Genomic DNA, 17,608 nt, shown 5'->3' with positions numbered 1-17,608 from the left:
GCAATCCCACATCCCCGATCCCAATTCCGATCCCAATCCCATCCCCTATGGCAATAGAGAGCACCCCGAGGCCCCGCCCCCACAGCCGCTCCGCCCCGCCCCCGGCCTCTCACTGGTCGGCGACACTTCCGGTCCGTTCGCGCCTCTCATTGGTCGGCGGCAGGTCCGGCCCGCCTCCGCTCTCGGATTGGTCGGCGGCAGCGCCGCCGGCTCCGATTGGCTGAGGCGCCGAGCGCGGGAGCGGCCGTTGCATCCGGCTCGGAGCCGGCCGTCTTTCCTCTCCGACGCCGCCGGTCCCGCAGGCGCAGGCGCTGCGCGCCGGAGCTGTGCGGGCAGCACCGAGACGGAGCCGCGGCACGACGGGAGCGGTGCTGAGGAAAGCGGCACAAGCCGGAGGTGTGCGGGAGAACGGCTCGGGCCGGGGCCGGGGAGAGGAACCGTGCGCGGGATGCGGGGCTTTGGGACGGCTGAAGGACTCGGGGCCCAACCGCCGCAGCGCTGCTGCCCGCATCCGGGCCGTGCCCCCCCGAGGCCTCCGGCGCTGCTCCCGCTGCCCCCCGGGGCTGAGGTGAGCTGTGGGTCCGGGGGGCGGTGGGGGAGATCCGGGGGGATGTGGGTGTTTAGGGGCTGCGGGGGCTACAGGGGGGCTGTGGGGTAATATGGGGTTTGGGGGGGTATGGGGTAATGTGGGGGAATATCAGGGGATGTGGGGGAGTGTCGGGGGATGTGAGGGTATAGGTACTGTGTGGGGAATATGGGGTTGGGGGGCTCTCAGGAGGGATGTGGGGCTATGAGGCACTTTAGAGGGGCTGTAGAGGGATATAGGGCTGCGTGGGTGATAGGAGGGTATGGGGCTCTAGGGCTTCGGGGGCCTTAGGGGTGGATATAGGGGTTCGTGGGGCTATAGGGTGCTTTATTGTGTGGCTACAGGGAGATTTGGGGCAGTAGCAAGCTGGGGGGACTCTAGAAGTGGTATGGGGGATATGGGAGAAAATGGGGCTATGAGGGGGATAGAGGGGGTTATGTGGCTATAAGGCACTGGGGGGGCTTTAGGGGGTGTTTTAGGGCTATAGAGGGATATAGGGTGCTATGGGAGCTGGGGGGGCGTGGGACTGTCTGTGGCTATTTGGGGAGCTATACAGGGGAATCTATAAGGGGTCGTGGGATGGCTATAGGAGAGTTCTTATGGGATATGGGACTACAAGGGGGTGTATGGGGGATATGGTTCTCGAAGGGGCTGTGTGGGGCCTTAGGGTGATAGGGGGCTCTAGGGTGGGCTCTAAGGGCTGTGGGGCTAGAAGGCTCCCCCCTTCCTTTCATAGAATCACCAAGGTTGTAAAAGACCTAAAAGATCATCCAGTCCAACAGTTCACCCACTACCAATAGCTCCTACTAAACCATGTCCCTCAATACAACATCCAGTCTTTCCTTGAACACCCCCAGGGTCGGTGACACCTCCATGGGCTGTCCATTCCAGTGCCTGATCACCCCTTCTGAAAAGTAATACTTCCTAATGTCCAGCTTGAATCTCCCGTGCCATAGCTTGAAACCGTTCCCTCTGGTCCTATCACTAATGACACGAGAGAAGAGGCCGACCCCCAGCTCACTACAACCTCCCTTCAGGAAGTTATAGACCTTTAGAGGGTTAATGGGACTATAGGGGTTTGTGGTGGGCAGTGGGAGGGTCTATAGGATGATAGGGGGCTGGGTAGGGTCTATAGAGAGGGTTGTTATGCTATAGGAAGTTTTGGGGAGACGTAGAGGGGTCTGTTTTGTGGTCTTAAATCTGACACGTGTTTTCTCCTTGGGCTTCAGGTACAGATATAGTTTCATAATGGCTTTGGAGAAGGTTTCACTATCCAGTCTCCTGATCAGGAAGAAAGAAGGTGATTTTTGGAGGACTTAATCACGAGTGGAGCTGCTGCTGAACCTCCACTTCCAAGAAGCAGGCAGGTGAGGACGTTGTGCATTTCAGCCTTTGCTCGCTGCAAGGTACCAGCGACTCAGTCTGTGCTGTGTGGTGATTTTCCATCAGCACTTCTGCTTGTGCCTGAGCACCAGGCATCCAGGCATCTGTATTTCCTCCCTCAGACCTCCCTTACCAGCTCCACAGCCCCCCTGGGATCTTGTTCCCCCTCCAGCTGGATCTGAAGAGCCCTTCCATTGTTGAGAAGGCTGCGAGTTTAGTTCAGCATCTCCTGATGTGTCACAGAGATTCAGGGCGTTCAAGAAGACGCTTCTTTAAAGTGCTTAAGATGGTGAATTCTGCCAGACAGAGCGCTTGTCTAATCAACCCTCTTAACCACAAGGTTTCTTCTGCAGGTCCCGATGATGGCACAGGCATTAAACAGCACAGAGCTCGTCGCTGGGGAGAGGCTGTGCATTGTGTATGAAGGGAGAGATGGAGGAGGGGTTTGAACAGCGTTGTGCAGGAATGGAAAGCTGGTAAGAGAAGCGGTGTGTGTTCTGAGAGCAAGGGCTGTACAGCTCATCTCTGTGTTCTAACAGGAAACGCACGGCAGAGCTCTCTGTTCTTTCTTACAAGGTTACTGCCCTTCAAAGTGCGCTGTGGATGGGCAGCACAATGACAACCCAAGGATGGCAGCAGGAGATGCAGCACAGCCCTCTCCAGCAGCAACGTGCATTGATTCATCTTGCTAATTCTCAAAGGAGAAGGTGTGTGTAGCTTCCAAAGTTGGTGGCAAGATAGCATGTTTTGAAGGCTTTGGGGCTCTTCCTCTTCCGCATCCTAAGGCAGTGAAGGAGTTCCCTTGCTGTGTAGGAATGGTTCCTGTGCAAGGGCACGGTTGTCAGCCTGTAACAGATACTGAAGGTGATGGTTTTGTGTCTGCAATTATGGAGTTGGCTTTGTAGTGGCAGTTGCACCCACTAACAGGCAGCTCTTTCTGACACAGGCAGCTGAATGGGCAGTGGTACTGCAGCTTCTCTGGCAGTCTTGCAGCTACGTCTGGAAGTAGCAGATGTGGATTTGAAAGAAGAACTCATTTCCTGGGACGTTCCCCTGTTCTTCCCCTAGCTGTCCCCTTGCCCCAGCCCAGATTCCCCTTGCATTCCTGCAGGTGTCTCTTCCATCCCCCATGGCTGCCCCTTGCTTTCCCCAAGATAACCCATTACCTTTCCATTACAGCCCACCCATAATTCCCTCAGAGCCCCGACACCTCCCTCCTCCCTCAATACTTTCCCTGCAAGATCCCAGTAGCCCAGCACAGACCCCTTTTCCCCTTAATGACCTCCTCAGACCTGGAACTTCTCCACCATAGCTGGCCAAAAACCTCACAGACCTCCATAGCCCCCAGCAGCACCCCATATTCCCCACTAGACTCCAGCTGACCCCCATTATTTCCTCCCTCAGATCTCCCTTATCGTGTCCAGGGCTCCTTAGCAACGTCAGAGACCTCCACAGTCCTTGACAGAACCCCTGCCACTATTCCAGGACCCCAATAGCCAACCTGGGCCCCTCCTCACCCCATTCTCCCTCCAGAACCCATACAACCAAATAATACTGGGGCAGGGGCAGCTGCTGCTGGAGAGGAATGTGGAGCTGCAGCACTTCCTGCACAACACAGATGTGGGTGAAAGTGATGTGGGAGCACTGGGGATATGGGCCACAGGCTGCAGGAGCAGAGTGCTGCGCAGGAGAAGGCAACGTGTGAGGTAAAGGTGGGACTTGTGGGTGTGGGGACATGGGGTGGCATGGGGATGTAGAGGGTCTGGGGGCATGTGGGGAAGGGTTTGGGGTGAGAATGGGGGATGTGGGGTGGTGCTGGAATGCATTTTTTGATTTCTTCCTGAGAGGGGATTGGGGTTCCCTGTGGCCCTGATCCATAACCCCACATGACCCCAAAACCCCATAGAGCTCAGCATGACCCCAAGGCTCCACATGACCCATATCCCTGTGAGCACCATAACCCCGGATGAGGCTGTGGACAGTGATGGGTCTGTTCTGGGGTCGTTCAGGGGACGCTACAGGGTGGCTCTGGGGTCGCTGTACATCAGCTGCCTATAACATCCCCTGACCCCCGGCTTGCCCCCATCTTGCTGGGCAAGCTGGGAGTCCGGGGGGCTATGGAAGAGGTTCCATGATCAGAGCAGATTTACCACCAGCTCTGTGTGTGGGAACATCAACCCCACTGAGCTGTGGCTGTGTCCCATAGCTGCCCCATAGCATAGCAGCCCCAGAGCCATCCTAGAGCAGCCCAGAACAGCCCCATCACTGCCCATGGCCCGTGGCCAGCAGCAGTTCCACCACCAGTGGTGTGTTGGGTAAAGGGAGCTCCTAGGTGCGGCTGTGCCCCATAGCTGCCCCAAAGTGCCCCTTTGGTTCCTCCCATCCGTGTCCTTTGTCCGTCCCACAGCTTTGTAGGGCTTCCCCCATCCCAGCAGATCCCCCCAAGTGCCCGTGGGCTGTGTGAGAAACGCTCTCATCACTGCTCTTCCATCAGGCACAGCTCTCGCTGCAGCAGCAAAGCTCATCTGTTATTGCTATGGCTTCTCTGCACTCTGCCTCCTTGTGGTGAGGGAGAAAAGGCGCAGCTGCTCACTGAGCTCCTTCTGCTCCTGTAGCTCTCCTCCCTTGGCAGTCCCTGCTCTCCTGTTCCCTCTTGGCTGGGGACTGCAGGCTCACAGTCTAGGCCACGCATCCGCTCTGCTGTTTCTCCAGGTGAGGTCTGTGGCCAACCTGGTCCTTTTGGTGTGATTGTGTGCTTTCCTATGCAGACAGGCAGGCAGGATTTCTGACAGCTGTTGCCATTGCTGTGTCTCATGCTCTGTCCTGCACCTGTGCCTTCCCTCATGTGCAGTCTCCACCTTACTTTGGCCAGAACATCCTGGCCCTGCTGTGCTCTGCTCAGCATCTGTCTGCTGAACAACAGCACAGCTCTCACTCTGATCCTACCTATCCTGCTATCCGTGCAGATGTTAGAATGTTTCCTGACCGCAACAGCTCAGATGATTGCCAGCAGCACCCAGCTGACACACAGCCGTGCTGACCACAGCAGGGTGCAGCTTCTTGTTGCAGAGTCCCATAGCGGTGGGTGACCGTGCAAAAGGGGAATCCCACCGCTGCTGTTCTCCATCCTTCTCCTTCTGCACCACCATGCATTCCTTCCTCCTCGTGCTGCGCTGCCATCAGAGCTCTTTGTCCATTTCTCGGGGTCTTTGCAGTAATTGCTCCAAGACCTGATGTTGGAGCCATTTCTTTACCACTGTCCCAACTGCTCCAACGTCCCCAGTCTGGGACGCCTTTTTGAAAGGAGGTCTGCTGTTCCTTCTGCAGCTGACTTGGATTTCTTCTCCCACTGTCGCCATTAAGGAGTTGATTTCCTGCAGTCCATCCCAGCTCCATCCCTGGTTCAAGTCTCCTTCATTGCCACGCAGCACCGCAGCACCCAAGCTCCAGCCCCTTCCTCAGTCTCGGTGGGATCGCTTTGTCACCAAACCTTGTGACAGGTGTTTCCCTGCAGAAGCATTCATGTCCTCCTTCTGGCTCTTTTGGACAGTTCCCATCTCTCCAAACTGAGAGAAACGGCTGCAGCCCACCCCATGTCGCCTTTGGGGCAGCTCTGGGGCAGTCCAACCCCGAGGAGAAGATGCCTTTCCCCCACACACAGATGGTTCTATGGCCACATGGGGTTAGCACAGGGGGTGGTGGGTCACATGGGGGTCCTGCAGGTCACAGAGTTATGGGGTGATGTAGGGTCAGATGGCACTGCGTGGTCAGATGGGGTTCTGGGTCACAGCAATGGGCTCAGAAGGGATGGTAGGGTCAGGTTGGGTGATAGGGAGTTACGGGTCTCAGAGTGTTATATGGTGGGGGTGAGGTGGGGGCAGGGATCCCAGAGTTCTGGGGCCACATGGCAGTGGGTCGCAGCGTGTTGGGGGCAGGCAGGGTCAGGGAGTGCCAGGGTCGTGTGGGGGTATGGTTCACACAGGGCTGTGGGTCACGTGCAGCCATGGGGTCACGCACATACAGAGTTATGTGGTCGTCTTGGGGTTTGGCTCATGTGGGGTCATGGCTCGTGGCCCCACCTTTGGGCCACAGGGATCCCCAGTCCCATCTCAGGAAGAAATAAAGGCATTCCAACACCGCCCCACCTTTTTGCCTCAAACCACTCCTCACTTCCCCCCCCTTCCCTCTATGTCCCCATAACTCCCCATATGCCAGTGTCCCACCTGCAGCGCATGTCTTGCCTTCTCCTGAAGAGCATTCTGCTCCTGCAGGCTCTGTTTCCACATCCATCCCATGTCCCCCACATGTATATTCATACAACCCCCCACAGATCTCCATAGCTCATTAAGGACCTCCTCAGACCTGGTACTCCTCCCTCACATCCAGCCCAGGACCTCACAGCGACCCACAGTTCCCATCAACAACCCTTATCCCTGCTCTGGGCTTCCTCCTTATCCCCTCCCTGTTTCCTCCTTCGGACCTCCCTTACCCATTCCAGGACCCCCTTGGATCTCACAGATCCCCACAGTTTCTGACTGGACCCCCATCACCGTTCCAGGACCCCCACAGCCCACCTGGCGCTGCTGAACCTGGCGTCCTCACTGTATTGTGCCACAGTGCTGCACCCTGAGCCCTTCTGCAGTGCTGCAGATCCCAGGGCAGCGGGCACTGCTCTGTATGTCTCCACCCGGCCCAGGAACGCCATCCCTGCGCTGCCTGTGGAAGTCTTTTCTTTGCTCCTGGCACATCTTCCATCTGCAGAGCACATGAAGAGTGTCCCTCAGACTGTGCTCCAGGTTAACCCTGCAGCGTCCAAATCAGGAATCCCGCAGCAACCCTCATCTCAGGATGGGGCTACAGCTGTGCCCCAGTGCCTTCATTAAAGAGAGGAGAATGAAGGAGCGTAACGGGGCATCTTTCCTCCTGACATTTCCCACCGTCTGCGTGTTGGCTGTGTTGTGGGAGTGGCATTTGGTCATAGAGCTGTGAGTGCAGGTACGTGTGCAAACAGGGGTGTGCAGAGATCATAGAATCATAGAATGTCTGGGTTGAAAAGGACCACAGTGATGATCTTGTTCCAACCCCCTGCTATGTGCAGTCTCGCCAACCACCAGACCAGGCTGCCCAGAGCCACATCCAGCCTGGCCTTGAATTTCTTCAGGGATGGGGCATCCACAACCTCCTTGGCAACCTGTTCCAGTGCCTCACCACCCTCTGGGTGAAAAACTTCCTCCAAATATCTAACCTAAACCTCCGCTGTCTCAGTTTAAAACCATTCCCCTTGTCCTATCACTATCCAACCTCATAAACAGCTGTTCCCCCTCCTGTTTATAACTCCCTTCAGGTATTGGAAGGCCACAGTGAGGTCTCCCCAGAGCCTTGTCTTCTCCAAGCTAAACAATTCCAGTTCCCTCAACCTTTCCTCATAGGAGAGGTTTTGCACACATTTGCATGCACGTGGATGGAGTTTGCACGCAGATGTGTGCAAGGGAGCAGCGGAGGTTCCTGGGAACAGGAGATTCCTGGGAGGGGTGGAACTCACACGAGAGTGCTGGAGAGCACAGGGCCAGGAAGCACAGCTCTGCAGCTCTGCGCTTTGCACAACAGCCTGCAGGATGGCACCGATAGAACCAGGACACAGCGTCATACCAGGCGCTCCAAAGGAAACAGCTCCATCCCAGCCAAAACAGGGACAGGCTGGCAGGCACTGGCGAGGGCTGCACGACAGAGGGACGCCTTCTGAGTGACACATCAGGAGAACCTGCAGTGCTGTCTGTAAGCAGAACAGTGCCGGGACGGCAGCTTGGTGGTCCTAAGCTGCAAAGATGCTGCTCTGGACCAACAGTCTGTCATTTTTTGAGAAAACACTGTCCTTTTGGTGAACTTTGCTCATTATACACTCATCGTAAAAGCAAAAAACATTCGGTGCTGCCCTGGGAAACTCAGCAATCTCTATGGCATTGTTCTCTCACTTAGCACGCTCGTGGCCAGGCTTTGTTACTCGCAGCTCTTTGCACGTGCTCTGCAGACAGTCTGACTGTGGGCAGTGCAAAGGACTGCTGCCTCCGCTGCATCAGTAGACAGCAGCATTTGCTGATGGAGCTGTGGAGTTCTGAGCGAGCGCCGCGAGACGAATAACAAGGAGGTGGTGCAGCAGCTCACTGAGTGCCGCTGGGCAAATCGGGCTGTGTGCTCCTTGTCAATCTCTAATTGTTACTCTTTTTATTGATTACATCCAAAGTTGGAGAGCCGAGTTGGGCAGCACTCAGAATGCTGCCCTGTAACGCCGTGCACTGCAGCCGCTGCCTTCTGATGCTCTTCCTCTCAGTCCTTCAGCTGCAGCTTCTGCATCATCTCCACAAGGCTGTTCAATGCGGAGGACTGGAAAGAAACAAAGCGAGTGTAGAAATAGGACACCATTTCCCTCGGGAAATCTCCTTCATGTCTGACAGACAGAGGCCCTGAGAACAACAAGAGCCGTGTCTGTATTCACCAAGGACTCACCTCTGCACGTGCAGCAGCAGCTCTCAGAGAAGCCTTCTTCAGTTCCATGCTTCTCTCTTTTCGTCGCTGTCTTCTTGCTATAAGGCAAGAAAAAAGATGAACTTGTTTTGTTAACAGCAAAACTGCAGAAACATGGGCACCATAAAAGTAGCTGGCAGAAAAAAGACAAAGGAAATGGGACTGGGAAGCCTCTCAGTGAATGACATTTCCATGGGCCGTGCAGAAGACCACCATGGAGCCAACGGAAAGAGACGGGCTTGCGCATTCTGGCGCCTCACTGCCTTTGGGCTTGGTAGCCTTCAACCATTTCCCCTCTTCAGAGGAAGAAAAAGCAAAGCAAACCCTAAGCAAACTCAGGGTGCTTGGAAAGGGAAGCAGCTCAGCACGGCGGTACCACAGCACCTGCTCACCTCTTTGCCTGGAGCTCCGCGCTGTGGCAGGCCCAGGCTGTGCTGCTGGAGCCGGCACGCTGTCTCCGCTCTGACCCCTCGCTCTCTTTTTGGCAGGCAGCTGCGCTGCTGTTGGTCTCCCTTCTTCCAAGCCCTTGCATTTACATTCAGCCTGGGCCTTGGAGTCGGAGTGGGGGCACATGGCAGGGGAAGGTCTTCCCCCTGTGCTGGGACCTGCTCTTCTGGGAAGCCCTCCAGCCTGGAGAGGAGCTTCAGCTGCTGTTTGGTGACAAGCTCTCTCAGAACACACCTGCTGCACCACTTTCACACAGATATTGCCATTTGGCTCAGCACCAATCTTTGTTAGAAAGGAGAAGCAACAAGATTTAGCAAGAGCCCAACGCTACTTTCATCTGCAAAATGGGCCACAATGCTAGGACATCTCATCTGGAGTGTTCACGGTCATGGATCTTAGGATCCCGGGTGAACTGTGGGTTCACATTTCTAATCAGTGCAGGAATGCTAACTGTGATTAGGACCACAACCAACACGCAACGACAACAGTCCCAGGAAGGGACAGACAGAAAGCCTAACTAGAAAGCCAGTGCACCAAACCCCAATGCCTGTTGTGTGTCTGTATACCTCTCTTGGGTGCCATGTCACACTCGGTGCTCCTCCTCTGCCTTTCCACATGGCTGCGCTTCAGAGGAAGGCCACTGGCATCAGCTTCTGACAGAAAGAAAACAAGGAAGACATGAAGAGCATCTCCTTGGAGAAAGACTTCAGCACAGTCAGCCACAAACTTCTGGTCCTCAAGTGTAGTTTCTTCAATTGGCCCTTCTGCTGCTACAGCCTTGTGCCACTTCTGCAGTCAGCACAGAACTGCAGTGCCCTTTCTTCTCTCCTCCATCACACGCTGCCCCTCGTGCAGCCCTGTTTAGAGGCAGGTACCCACACCACAGCTCACAAGAGCTTCTTACCTGCAGAGGCTTTCCGTTTCCCCCCATGCCCAGCACCATTCCACGGACGCGCAGGCTCTGTCCCTAGAACAACAGATCGTGTGCTGATTTCACAGACACCAGGAGCAGCGTTGTCCTGTTAGCCCATGTCCACCCCCCAAAAACCAAAAGACACCGTTCTACAGCCAGAACAGAAAATGATGTTTAAACTGCAATGCACTTACACCAAGCATTACTGCTCTCACTCCTGCTCAGATGGCAGCGGAGGAACCCCGGTCTGCCTGACAGCTCTGCGTTCTGCAGAGCAAAGGTGCACCAGCAAAGAGAAGGTGCAGAAGTTGAGGAAGGTATTTTTTGGCCCTAAAAGGAATTCACTCCACTTAAAGCACCATCGTTGATACACAGGCATCTGTCTCACTACTGCCCTCCACTCCCACTGCTGGCATCTCTTAATGCTTTGACAGTGGTTACTTGACATCCCCTGCAGCACTGCACCTGCCCAGCAGTAATACTCAACATTCATTCCTACATACTTCATGACAGAGGACTGACGAAACTCACTTTTGCGTGGCAGTAAGGACGGCCCGTCCCCATCGCGTCCCTCTGTGCGCTGCAAGGCGCTGTTGGGTCTCTGGCAGCCTGCTGGCTGCTGATCCCAAACACGGGAAAACGCGCCGCTCTGCTTCTGAAGAGAGAAAGGAAGAAACGTTGGTGGGAATGGGCAGCCAAGGTTTGCAGAGACGTTCCAGATCGTGCCAGAGATGGGATATCAGAGTGCTGGGACGTTATTTATCACTAAGGGAAAATACAGCCTGAGTCATGGCCGTGCCATTAGCCCAGGCTGTCAGCAGCCAGCACAGAATCCAACTGGTTCCTGAGGTCACAAAGGACCAGTAGGGCTGCCCCTGCTCCATCCCTTCCCTTAGAAATGAGAAAAAGGAAGAAGAACCAAGCAGAAGAAACCCAGCCATACCGTTCCTCTCACAGAGCAGCAATTGGAACTGCGGTCGTCCCCTTGCTGAGACATGACGCTGTCTCAGAGGAAGCTGAAGTTCCGAGGGCTCTCTCCACAGGAACTTCTCTGCTCTTGGAAAGAGCTGGCTTCAGTCTTCCTGAGACTGCCTCGATCTCTGAAATCTCCTTTTGGGCAGGAACCCTGCAGAAATTATCAACAAGGGAAAGACCATGAGGAAGAAGCATTTTCCCAGCTTTCTTCTGCCATGCTATTCAGTCCCTTGAGGAGGGCAATGTCTGGACATCAGCTGGCTGCAAGAGCTGCCAACGCTAGCTCCAGCTCTGACTGCCATGGCTTGTGTCAGCAAGTGCTCTTCTCCATCCCCTCAATAGCTCTGCACCCAGCCATCCGTGGGGCAGTGAGGCACGAGTTGCGCTCTGTGCAGTCTGCACTCTCCTTCCTTTTCAATGTCTGACACGAAGGTGGGGGCCCAGCAGTGGATTTCCAAGGCAGTAATGACATGTCAGCGCCCTCATCGAATTGTGGGATGGAATCTCAACAAGAACGCACTTCTCCTGGAAACAGCCGTGCTGAGGGGCACCGCTGGAGCTGGGAACTCCTCCCCAGCCCAGCTTTTCTGCTGAGACACCTCCCGGCAACCAGCCAGCACCAAACCCAGCTCACCTGGTCACTGCTCAGCCCGAGCTGTGCCCAGCTCACACACACGCCGCAGCGCTGCTTCCAGTGGGCTCTCACAGGGTGATCTCTCTCAAGAAAAGCACAGAGCTCAGTCTCTGCGTGCAGCACGCTCACCAGAGCACCAGCTCTGCTCACCAGCTGTGGCACAAACGCTCCCACCCTGGCACCGACTGTGACCTCAGCGAGTGCCCGCATCGCTTCTGTGCTTTCATCGTAAGGGAAGGAAACGGACGCCTCCCAGACCCAAATTTTAGGAAACCAACACCAGGGTCTCCCAGTGGGGTTATGTGAAGTAAAATAACGGAGAAGTGAGGATGACTCTTGTGCAGCCCAATAAAAGCCAGTAAAGACCAGTGTGGCCTCACCGTGGTCGATGGAGTCCCAGGGAACCAGTAGCAGCAATAGGAATGCACATCTGTATGCCCCAGGGCCGGTGCTGGCCTCTCACTGTGGCTTTAGGCCCCAGGGCCGATGCCGGCCTCCCAGGCTGTAGCTGTGGCTTTCAGCCCCATGGCTGCTGTCAGCATCCCTGGCTGTGGCTTCAGTCCTGGGGCCAGTGCCGGTCTCTCTGGCTGCGTTTTTAGGCCCAGGGCTGGTGTTGGCCTCTCAAGCTGTGGCTTTGGGCACTAAAGCTTGTGCCAGCCTATAACAACATGCATTTGAAAATAGTTCATGTACGTAACTGAAAGCAGGAGAACACAGAGCTCTTCTGGGTATTTCTAGAATGGGGATAGAGACAGGAGAGTGCGCTCAGCCGTGTGTGCTTGGTTGTATACAGCAATGTCTACCCCATTTGTAAACATCATTAAATCCTTGTTATCCTGCTTTACAGGAGCAGGGTGTGACAGGAAGTCAATGACTATCAGTTTACGGGAGGTCATGAATTTAAACAGTCCCCCTTCTTCTACCCTTGGCACTTAGCTTACAGAGCTCTCCTACTCCATGTGCTGGTGTCATACCTCTAAGCCACAATATATGGGTGGCCACAATATGGGTTCAGCAAAGCTCACCTCAACAGGCTTTGGTCATCCTCAGATCTTCGTGATGAAAGAGACAAAACGAAAAAAGTACAAGGTAACAGTCACTTTTTTTTCTTCTAGGCAGCAGGCCATAACTAAACCTTCCATACTAAGGCTTATATCTTGATAGGGATGCTCCCTTCACCTCACACCTTCAGCACAACACCTTCTGTTGAGATTCCCACCGGTGAAGAAGTATTAGTGCCACTCCTTGCTCCTTGCTGCTAGGATGGGGTGTTTGAAGACCGATGCACGTGCCGTGATCAAATCTCTTTTGCAGGAATAAAGTGCTGAGCAAAAAGAATGTTTGGGCCAGAACCTCAGAAGTCTGGCTGTTCTGGATGATGGCAGCTGATGGAAACAGGTAATGTTGTGACTGATCAGCTTTTAACATGAGTCAGGTGTGCTGTAGCAAGAACCATTAGGCTCTGAAATGCCTTTAAACACACACACTACCTGTTTCTCTCCTGCCGTGCCATCTTTGTTTCTTTTTGATGCAGGACTTTTTACTAGCATGTACTGGGCTTGTTCCCTTGTAGAAGGAACAACGTTACGTGTAGTTTTCACAGAGAACTTCTGTCATGATTTCTTTATGATTTTAATCCTAAATATCAGGAGTGCTGCAAGGAAGGGCCCTGCCAGTGCCAGTAAGTTCCAACTCAGCTCTGCGTGACGGACCCCATGTGGAGGGAAGCGTAAAGGATGGCAGTTCTGAGTCCTCTCTTGCCAGCTTGACGTGTTGGATTTTGAGCTTTTGAAGTGTGCTCTGTCTTTCTGAGGTGTTCCCTTCTGTTTCAGAGGAGTAGGGCTGCAGGGTGATATTTCTCTTGTGGCTTGCAGATGTGCTCCTTGGCACAGACCTCTCTCGGCCTGCAGCATTGTTTCCTTGTGCCAGACTATTCTGCAGACGGTGGCTGTCCCAGATTCAGCCTTCTATTTCTCTAGTCTGACAAATACTTTACTTGGAGGAGGAAAGAGAGAAAGTAGTTTAATGAGAATAACATTTGAGTGCTAACGCAGCGATGTGAATGAGGAGTTGCCACAGGGGCAACTTGGTGCTCCTGAAGCACTGCCCAGTGACAAGGTCAGAGGTAACACCTCCTGGCAGATGTGGATAATGCTTTGGGACCGAGGTGAGCAGAGAATAAAACACGATGACTGAGCTGCCTGCAAAGAGCTGCTGGGGGAAGCTTGGTGCCAACTCTCAATTTGATGTGGTAACCTCCTGTGCACGTTCTACGTTTATTCCACCCTCCATCTTTCCCACAGCCAGACACGGGGCTCTGGGCAGCGGACGTTTCTGTTGCTGGGGGTCCTGCTGCCACCTCGAGGTGCTGAGCCAAACTGCCACCTGCTGTGTGAAACATGAGGAAAAAACGCAATTCTGAACCCACAGCACCTCAAAGTCCCTTCAAGAGCCCCCAGCTACTGCCCTGAGCCCCCCAGTTTTCCCCGCTGCCCCTTAAAAACCTCAGGAGTGCCAGCAGCACCTCGTGCCTTAGGATGCCCGTTGGATTTCACGAGGATGCACTCATCTCCTGCACCGTGATCATCGGCGAAAATATCCAACGGCGCTGACCCGAGCTGGGGGCTCAGTGGTGACATACAGGGAAACCTGAGCCGGAGGAGCTGCAGCTCTCGTCTCGCTGCAACCACCCCAACGTCCCCCAGCTGCTGGATGTGCTGCGTGGGACGTGCGGGCACCTCTGGGTGCGCACCGCCTGCACGGGCTGTGCAGCCTCCTAGCGCAAGCAGGGGGAAGCAGCGCGGCAGTGGCAGCTCTGCGGGGAACCCGCTGTGCCGCAGCGTGAGCCTCCGGTCCTGCTGCTGGGCACCGCCGGGCGCAGCCCGGCTCCGTGCTCTCCGCACCTCCCTGCAGGGACTGATGGCCGTGCCCGGGATCCCCCCGCGCCTCCTCTTCTGCAGGCTGAGCCGCCCCAGCTCTCCCAGAATCCCACCCCAATCGTTTCCCACGCAGTGCTGAGGAGGGGAGGGGAAGCGGGGGAGGAACGGGGCCGGCGGTCGCAGTCCTACGACACGGCCGTTTGCGCCGCCCCGTCCTTCCCCAGCGGTGGGCACTGGACGCGGTGGGTTCCTGGAGCTGCAGAAACGACCGCGGGCAGAAGAAACGAACGTTAAACATTTAATCAATGAACGCAAGAGCGACAACCAGAGAAATGACCGCGTTCCCAACCGGCTCCCGTCCGAACGGCGACTCCGGCGGACGGACCGGCCTCCGCGCCGCCTTCCCCTGACCGCCCGGCGTCCCCGAGGCACGGGGCGGGCGGCGGCGGGGATGCGGGGCGGCGGAGCGGCGCTTTCCCCGCATGGAGCCCCGCGGCTCCGCCGGCTCTTTGACACCCCTTCCGACCCAAGACATTCTATGATTCTATGACCTTCCTGTGTTGGCCGACGCTCCAGAACTGAAAATGGAAGTACATCCAGCTCCCCTAGTCAACCCTCTGCTTACGCTTCCTTTGCTTTCCTGGAATGGAGCCCCGCACTTCCCAGAAATGCTAATGCCAGCCCAGTTCCATTGCATTTAGTGCAGGGACAGCTGCTGGGGGAAAGTCCACATCACGTGTGCTGCAGTATGCTGAAAAGCTTTCCTGCCAGACTTGGCAGGAATGGTGCAAAAATGCAGCTCGTTCTGTTCCGAGCTCCCGCGTCTCCTCCAACCACTGTGGGCAGAGACAGCACAACCAGGGCACCCAGGAGGCCCATGGCTGGTGGATGCAGTGCTTCTCCTCTTGCAGCCACTCCGTCTACAGCTGCAGCACCATTGCCTCATGCCCGAAGCACTCCTGCATCAGTGCCCCATGCTCCTGTGGGACATGGAGTGGTGCTGGGAACGCCTCACAGCGCTGTGTTGCAGCCACCGTGTCCCGGTAGCACTGCGCAGCACCTCCACGGTACAGCCACAGCACGGCAGGGCAACCACAGAGCAACGTGGCACAGCGACACCGCAACACCTTTTACAACCACTTCTCACCTGCAGTCCCACACAGCACCTCCATGGTGCACTCGGAACGTATTCATAGTGATGCAAATTACAGTGATATGAAGCTTGGTGATGCTCACTGACGAATAGCTGTGTACTTTGTTTAGAAAACAGGAAGAATCTGTGCCTCTGTACCAAGGAGCTAACAATGAAATATCGAACTCCTTATGCCAGGCAGGTAAGGAACTTCTGCTGGAATCAGCGTATTTTGTGAAAGCAGATATTGTGCAATCAAGGCAAGGAGATAACTGAACGTGTGTGAAGATCGGGTTCGACCAGCAAACACAGTGAGAAAGAGTACTGACTTCATCCGCCACAAAAAGACCCCCTCCTCCGTGTGCCAGCAGAAGGTGTCTGCCTGTTGCCAGAAGCCCGGCTGTAGCTCATCCTCCTGCAGCTCCCCCCATACTGCCAGCACCATGTCGGCTGCCGGCTGCTCTGGCACTGAGCTGCCTGGGGGAGCTACCACGTGCTTTCCATGGGGAAGCTACAGTGTGCTGGAACCACCACACAGCCTCGCAGTGTGTCATGGCACAATGAGCATGGGTAAAAGAATTACCAGACAGACCAACCACCAAGGTGAACTCCTCCAAAAAGGTGAGTGCTCCAGTTGCTGCAGGACACGGCAAAAACTCTAAGGATACTGATCGTGAGTCAAGGAAGAAGAAAGATAGAGTTAACAAACATAAGGGCCCCGTCCCCAGCCAGGAGGGGGAAGGGGCAACAGAATATACTGGACTGAGTGGATTCGATAGCGTGGCACATCAGAACCACAGAAATACGAGGCGCTCGTGGGCACTGGCGTGCAGTGCACTCTAATGCCCTCGAGTCACGAAGGGACAGAATCAATTCATATTCCTGGGGCGACTGGCGGTTCCCAAAAATGTCCTGTGTTGGAGGCTGAAATAAGCCTCACTGGTAAAGACTGGCAAGAACACCCCATTGTGACTGGCCTGGGGGCTCCCTGTATGCTTGGCATCAATTACCTCAGAAGGGGGTATTTCAAGGATCCCAAGGGGTATCGATTGGCATTTGAAATAGCTGCTGTAGACACAGACAAAGTTAAGCAGCTGTCTGTCGTGCCTGGCTTGTCAGCAAGTCCGTCTGTGTGGGGCTGCTACAAGTAACAGAGCAGCAGGTACAGACTGCTACAAAAACGGTGCACAGAAGGCAGTACCACACCAACAGGATTTAATGCAGGGACAGCTGCTGAGGGACAGGCTACCTCACACGTGCCACAGTTTGTTGAAAAGCTTGCCTGTCAGACCAGGCAGGAACGGTGCAAAAATGTGGTGTGAGGCACAGTGCCATCAGCGTCATAAGTGTCATAAATCAGGAACTGGGTCTTAAGACATTTCCTGTTATGGGTTTCTTCTTTCTTAGACACGGCTTCTGTTAGTAGTGAGAAACCGGACAGAAGTACAGAGCAGTGTAAGGAAAGCCTGCAATAAGATGAGACAGGTACGACAGCTTCAAGAAGTATTGCCTTCCTGTGTCCATCAAAACGTACAAAATGATCTGAAAAACCACAGGTCGGTGATAAACCTCACGTGGAAAAATGGATTAGCAAATGTGTCGCATAGATTGTGAGTCTGCAGTACTTGGCCAGTGGAGGAACAGGAGGGTAATTACCGGCCACGAGAGGAGACTTGTGTAAGGAGCAGTGGTTTGCTGATCAAGTGCGCGTTTTCTCCTTGCCACAAGGGGAGTGTGCCCACTATTACAATAGTGAAGAAAAAATCTTTGCTGCTTCACCGAGATCTTTGCCTGATCAAAAATTACGGATTCTGAGCTTTTCTCACACAAGGGAACATGGAGGAGGCTATGGGGGTGTAGGGGGGAACATGGGAATATGGGGCATGGAGATCCTGTTCCCTCCTACCGCGCTCTCCTCTACGAGGAACATGAACACTTCCTGGGGGCCGCAATAGAAGCAAATGTTTTGATTTCACTTATGATTGTGTGCGGTATGGGTGACAGCCAGGCAGGGATTTGTTCCGGCACTGAGGTTGGCTGCAGGGCGGTGTCTTGGGGCCCCTCCTGATGTGGGCAGAGTCCCATGGGCAGCGGGAGATCAGGGGCGGTTTGAGGCAATCTGGGGTGGTTTGGGGAA

General features: G+C 54.9%; 1 protein-coding gene and 1 long non-coding RNA gene across 2 annotated transcripts; one reads left to right on the top strand and one right to left on the bottom strand.

The window, feature by feature from the left end:
• Window positions 1-1,822: 1,822 nt before the first annotated feature.
• On the top strand, window positions 1,823-2,776 carry LOC149912029 (uncharacterized). Its single transcript, XR_016462447.1, has 3 exons — window positions 1,823-1,953; window positions 2,323-2,445; window positions 2,546-2,776. It is a non-coding gene; the product is annotated as an uncharacterized LOC149912029 (long non-coding RNA).
• Window positions 2,777-5,775: 2,999 nt separating this feature from the next.
• On the bottom strand, window positions 5,776-9,139 carry LOC149912028 (uncharacterized). Its single transcript, XM_090132795.1, has 3 exons — window positions 8,884-9,139; window positions 8,474-8,550; window positions 5,776-8,350 (listed from the first exon to the last, which is right to left on the bottom strand). The coding sequence occupies exons 1-3, from the start codon at window positions 9,062-9,064 to the stop codon at window positions 8,294-8,296; spliced, it is 315 nt and encodes a 104-aa protein (XP_089988921.1). The 5' UTR covers window positions 9,065-9,139; the 3' UTR covers window positions 5,776-8,293.
• Between the last annotated feature and the right edge of the window lie 8,469 nt (window positions 9,140-17,608).

Source organism: Phasianus colchicus, unplaced genomic scaffold (genome assembly GCF_987193195.1).
Source record: "Phasianus colchicus unplaced genomic scaffold, bPhaCol1.hap1.1 HAP1_SCAFFOLD_44, whole genome shotgun sequence".
Taxonomy (NCBI): Eukaryota; Metazoa; Chordata; class Aves; order Galliformes; family Phasianidae; genus Phasianus; species Phasianus colchicus.
The sequence above is the reverse complement of the archived record's forward strand: the minus strand, read 5'-3'. Positions and strand labels throughout refer to the sequence as shown.

Bases quoted from the DNA above. Each gene is read 5' to 3' on its own strand.
- LOC149912028 (XM_090132795.1), bottom strand. From the start codon at position 9,064: ATGTGCCCCCACTCCGACTCCAAGGCCCAGGCTGAATGTAAATGCAAG. The intron at 8,551-8,883 runs GTGAGCAGGTGC...CTTGCCTTATAG, and splicing joins GCGGAGCTCCAGGCAAAGAG to CAAGAAGACAGCGACGAAAA. The intron at 8,351-8,473 runs GTGAGTCCTTGG...GTTTCTTTCCAG, and splicing joins CTGCTGCTGCACGTGCAGAG to TCCTCCGCATTGAACAGCCT.